Source organism: Branchiostoma floridae, chromosome 6, assembly GCF_000003815.2.
Source record: "Branchiostoma floridae strain S238N-H82 chromosome 6, Bfl_VNyyK, whole genome shotgun sequence".
Classification (NCBI taxonomy): Eukaryota; Metazoa; Chordata; class Leptocardii; order Amphioxiformes; family Branchiostomatidae; genus Branchiostoma; species Branchiostoma floridae.
In genome coordinates this window covers 22,897,814-22,904,015 of record NC_049984.1, presented here as the reverse complement: position 1 = coordinate 22,904,015, position 6,202 = coordinate 22,897,814, and the positions used below count along the sequence as shown (strand labels likewise).

General features: G+C 40.3%; 1 protein-coding gene across 1 annotated transcript in view; it reads right to left on the bottom strand.

Annotated features, from left to right (window-relative positions):
- Positions 1-2,743: 2,743 nt before the first annotated feature.
- Positions 2,744-6,202, bottom strand: part of LOC118418213 (sulfotransferase family cytosolic 1B member 1-like) — a 9,020-nt gene continuing 5,561 nt past the window's right edge. Inside the window, exons 3-4 of the mRNA XM_035824054.1 lie at positions 3,935-4,079; positions 2,744-2,853 (exon numbers count right to left, since the gene is read on the bottom strand). Of these exons, the coding sequence (XP_035679947.1) occupies positions 2,744-2,853; positions 3,935-4,079 (255 nt within the window). The remainder of the gene's footprint in view (positions 2,854-3,934; positions 4,080-6,202) is intronic.

Here is a 6,202-nt window from a genome sequence, read left to right as displayed (position 1 = left end):
GGGGGCCGACACTCTTCGGTAAAAGTCTCTCCGTGAGGGTGTGGAACATTCTGTGAGAGGGTATGAAATTTCTGGGAAAGCTGTCCCCATTCTCGTAAAACATTTTCGGAGGGGGCGGAGAATTTCCTTAAAAGGAGTCCCCATTCATCTGTCATAATCATTCTGGGAGGGGAGAGAAAATTCTAGGAAAATGTGTCCCCATTCTCGTAATACATTCCGCGAGGGGACAGAAAATCCCTGGAAAATGTGTCCTCACTCACTCTTTATACATTCCGTGGGGGGACAGGAAATCCTAGGAAAATGTGTCCCCATTCATCTGTTATAGTCATTCAGTGAGGGGACAGAAAATCCTAGGAAAATGTGTCCCCATTCTCGTAATACATTCAGCGAGGGGACAGAAAATCCTAGGAAAATGTGTCCCCATTCTCGTAATACATTCAGCGAGGGGACAGAAAATCCTAGGAAAATGTGTCCCCATTCTCGTAATACATTCAGCGAGGGGACAGAAAATCCCGGGAAAATGTGTCCCCATTCATCTGTTATAGTCATTCAGTGAGGGGACAGAAAATCCTAGGAAAATGTGTCCCCATTCTTCTGTTATACATTCCGTGAGGGGACAGAAAATCCCGGGAAAATGTGTCCCCATTCATCTGTTGTAGTCATTCAGTGAGGGGACAGAAAATCCTAGGAAAATGTGTCCCCATTCATCTGTTATAGTCATTCAGTGAGGGGACAGAAAATCCCGGGAAAATGTGCCCCCATTCATCTGTTGTAGTCATTCAGTGAGGGGACAGAAAATCCTAGGAAAATGTGTCCCCATTCATCTGTTATAGTCATTCAGTGAGGGGACAGAAAATCCTAGGAAAATGTGTCCCCATTCTTCTGTTATACATTCCGTGAGGGGACAGAAAATCCCGGGAAAATGTGTCCCCATTCATCTGTTATACATTAAGTGAGGGGACAGAAAATCCTAGGAAAATGTGTACCCATTCATCTGTTATACATTAAGTGAGGGGACAGAAAATCCTAGGAAAATGTGTACCCATTCATCTGTTATACTTATAGTCATTCAGTCGGTTACCCTGGGGAAATATGTCCCCATTCACCCGTAATGCATTCGATGGCCAAAAAGTAGAAAAACATGATTTAAATGTGACCACAGTGAGACTAGTTGACTTTTAGTTGAGGGGACATTAATCCCGAGTACCTTTGGGGATATGTTAACCTGGAATCCCTACAAATGCCAAACTAATGAGCCTTTTTCGTTCACTGAACGTTCATATCTTTTTAATGCTCTATTACGAGATATGTCTCCAAGATGAAAAAAAGGGTGGGCATCGGAAGATCTAAGGGCACCGAAAATCTAATCTGCCCGGGAAAATCTAATCTAGCGAAGAAGTAGACGTTAAGCAGGGACAACAACAACAACAACGAAAATGGGCCCCCTTCTTTCAATCACTACAAAAAGTATGTTTGTTCTTTAAACATTCAAGTTTAAGATGTGCGTTACATTGAAAAACAGCTTTCAATGTTGAAATATAGCATATAATTGTCTTTGTTGCTGTGGGCTTTCGTACTTTTAGGCCACGCCCACCGGCCTCAAATTGGACCAATGGCAGGAGGGGGACTGATTTTCCTGGGGAGACACATATTCCTGGAACAAGGCACTAAACTTTGTGTGCCACCGGGCTGCGGATTGGCCCCCCGTATGTGCGACGCGCCTGCCCTGTACAGGCTGAACGTTTTCAGAAATACGTGGCGGACGTGGCCTCTAAAATAAACGTACGGACAAATTGCACGGACGGCTGATTGTGCCCTTAGCTTTAGCAGTTAGAAGGCGGTAGATCTAGCTGCACCCAGGCTCAATTCAGTTCAGTTCATCTTCGGAGAGGTGACACCAGTGTCTCCACATGTTCCTGTCCAACATGATTGAACGAAGCTTGTTGGCCTGCAAAACTGTATCCTCCAGCAATTGTTTCCCAGACTATTTCAGCTTTATTCCACTTATTCGGTCGTTTCCGACGGTTGAATGAGCCGGCAACGAAACGTTAATATCGGGACCCTGAGACGGAAGCGACCGAAAGAGCACAATGAAGCTAAAAAAAAAACGCTAGCAATAGAGTGGTCCTAAAAGTTAGGGTTTAATGTATTTTCTTTCAAAGGAAAACAAACAAACCCTCAAGCGAAAGATTTATTATTCTGTTAGTATTCAAAAAAGCTCAACAACATACTTTATTTTTACATACACAGAACTATCGGTATCATATTTTTAATGAAGATTACCAAAAACATTGTTTGAACCGAAATTACTGAATTTCATAAAGTATGACTGTAAGAAATCTTTTGATATGATGTCATTTTATATGCCAGATGAATCTTAGCGGACGTCAACAAATAATTCTAGATTAGTCTATATTGATACTATTGTATACACATCCAAAACTTATGCGAGCGTGCGAACAAAAAGAACAGTTGGCCAAAAAACAAAACAATAATCTTCATTATGAAATCTATAGTAGTGATCAGAAAGTTTGAACAAATGACACATTGTATGGTAGAATCTTTTTCTTCCAAATTTCACATCTTCTTCTTTGACTTTGGAATTGATTTTGGTTTTCTACTACATTAGTATCCGTTTTCCGATATATTTTTTGCAATTTACGACATATATTTGTTCATTTTGTAGATGCTTTGTAACAATTTATGGGTCAAAAACGGAAGAAATTATCTCGCTGTTAACTGATTACTGAAATTGAAATTCCAGCCCAGTGTTGGCCAGCCTCTCACGGTACTGCTCATCATAAGCTCGGCTCTGGTCGTCACTGAAGTAGTTCTTCCAGTCTCCGATGACTCCTGAAAAAAAAAATGAAAAAAAAATCTCTGATGATTCAATACTAACTTCAAGCATATAATCATTTGTACTACTAGTATTTCGATAAAGGTTAGACATCCAGATAAAGATACGAAAATAGTATACTCAGGCAACTGGTTATGATTTTAGAAACGGTCAGAAGTATTAGGTAGCATCCCTTCACTTTCGTCAGTGACACCGAGCAAGATCTGTCGGTCAACATTTCTTAATTGAAACTCTGTGAATTGATAACAAGACAAAGTCAAGACCGGGTTTATGTTAGTACTACTAGTTCCCAGCCTGGGTACCATTCGGAAAGAAGTTCGCTCCGGCGTTCATTATATACTAACGTTCCATACGGTCGCTTCTAGTTCTGACATTCATTATACACTGTATACTCGTATATCGCTTCTATACTGTTAGCAGAAGCAACATAGGAGCGAACTACTATCCGGATGGTACCCAGGCTAACTAGTTCCTAGTTGACAAGACAATTACGCTCGTAAACATAATGTTGAATACTGCTTGGTAAGCTATTTGATATAAACGACACAAAAAAACTTTGGAAACTTGATTTCGGTCGATTGAAATTCCGTTAATACTTTATAAATTTTGTTGAATCAAAAATTGTTTATTAGTCTTTGTAGCGGTATTCCATTTGATTTACTAAGATTGGATGTACATCTATGGGTGCTCATGTGCATGACCATCATCGCTCTAGGACAAAAGACAGAAAAGCAGTCAGTTTTGCTGCTGTACCAAGGTCAAGATACCATTTATTCAAACCAGTGGCTAATTTGCATACTAAGGGAGAAAAGTTAAATAAGTCCATTGCATTCTATGATAGGATTCAAACATATCAAACATATATTACTGAGAAAGAGAGGAATATCGAAAGATATTGATTATGCATATGAACCGGGAATATGAAATAATAATGCAAACATTCTAAAAAGTGGTTGTGCACGTCATTCACAATAATTTTTTTTGTTTTCGATAATATTTTCAACTTTTGGGCCGAGATGTTACACACTGTTCCATTAAGGATTCTGCTATGCTATAAACAAAGTGATTGACATGTACCCTTCCTTGTAAACACTTGTCCTTTTTCTCCCAAAGTATTTTTCATGGAGTCGAACTGTGTCGCAGCGACCACTGTCTGCACCTCTTCGTCACTCAGCGGCTTTTCAAGGAAGGAGCACAGTTTCTTCACTTCCGCCGGAAGGTCCTGTAAAAATTGGTTGTAACCGCAGTGAGCAATATGCTTGATTCCAATTAGGCCACAGCAAGTAATTTTTATGGATGATATCCTCTGCAGACGGCAAAATAGTGCGATAGGGCGATATAAAAACAAGTGCTTTTAAAAAAGCTGGCATTTTGCCAATGTTTGCGTGTGTGAACGTTTTTTTCTAGTTATTAAAATGTCATATAAATAGAACAGAGTAACTAAACCTGATATTGGCGCATGGAGAGATTCACATATGTGCCTGAACTGCAGCAGATCTAGACGCCACCTGTTAAAATTTGCGTGAACTGCAGCAAATTTCACTACACATTGCCTGTTTTTGAGTGAGCTCTGTTGCGGGGCATTTTTAAGTCTTTTTTTTTAATTTTTATTTCTATTCGGCAAAAAAACGAAGCGGCGAATCCGTTAACCAAAGAAATAAATTGGTGTGGCCAAATGGATGTAAAAATTAGTATTTTAATGGATGTAAAAAAGAAAAAAAAAAGTTGAAAAAATTTACCTCTCCGGAGTCGAACCAGGTGCATTGGTTTATAATGCGTAAACTTTACCACTGCGCTAGTGCGAACATGTTAAAGAAATGCCTGTTTTAACAGGTATACAAATGTTTGGCATGGATTGAACAGGTCCGTTCATCTCAACATCACAACGGCGACTACACTGGCCAGAAGGCATTTTGCGACTGCAAGTCGCAAAATGCAAAAAAACAAGATGGGTATACAAAAAAACAAGATGGCTACATTTTACAAATAGACGCACTAAACGTGAAAAGGGAATTGAAGCGACGACACAGTCTATAAAGGCATTCATTTCTGTATTCAAGACGTGTACTAGTGTTGTAGTGTAGTAAAGGTGACACTAGTGAGGTAGACTGGTATCACTTACCAACATGGCAACTACATGTATGGCGTCCATATTGGGGCCACTTTTACAACTACCTAACTAAATTTTTAGTTTCACTGATATAACTAGAGTCATGGCTACCTGGCTAGTGTCACCGTTTACAAGTACAACCATTAGCCTACAATACAACATTTTGGTACTTGGTACATTTTGGTACTTTCTCGTCATGTTGAGCATCTCCAAAGAAAAAAAATCTTGTTTTGTTTTTTCTGAAATCAGGCAAAAATTAATGCGAGCGCTGATGTCATCCATGAGATTTACTTGCTGTGGCCTTATGGCGGCCATTTGGGATTTTCCGTGGTCATCTTGGGACATTGCACCAAACCCAGGCTAGCCTGTTCATGATTAAAAACATGCATTATGATATAATATAACTATGCTACCTACAGTGGTAGTTTTGATGCTGTAATTTACAATTGAAAATACTGCAGAATATGTGCCTATTATGTGTAGAAAATATCGATTTGGACATTTTGAATTCCATATGTCTTATGTTCGATATCCTTATGGTTTTATGCGTATTGCACCTCTGTTGGCTACATGATAAAGAAGACTTTGTCCGCTAGTCTTGTTTCTTTTAAGACTGATACCTTCTTCATATCCTCATACTTCACGAAGAGGATGTTGTGCCTGTCCTTAAGCTTCCAGTACCCCAAGATGTGGTCGTAGAAAGGCCCCCATGGACCTACATGGGGGAATGCATTGAAACGTACAAATGGATGATTATGATCACGGTTGTGAATTGACTTATTCGATGCAGATGATGACTGCTTCTCTTATAAGGGGTCATTTTTGAGCTAGCACATTTGTTAACGTATTTATGGGGTGAAAACATATACTATATTGTTGTTGTTGGCATCAATTCGTCTCGGAAGACAATGGTAGTCAGACAGGGTGGGTTAGGCGACTCGTCTGCCAGGCCTGCATTTGGTGTTTTTTTTAAGATGAAGGAGGAATGTGCATTTCCTTCTCCACCCTCTCGTCTACTGGCGCACTAAGTCCTACAGGGGCAACTGTATGCAACGTGTAAGACGGCCGGCTTTGTTGCAAATTATGTTACTGTCCATTATCATATAGCCAGGCGCCGCGGACCAATCAGAAGGCCCCGTTCCACGTTGGTTATGACGCCGTAACACGGAGATTCAGGCCAGGCAGGTGGGTATCGCTCCCCTGACTGGGCGGAGGCCATGGTCTACGGCACCGGG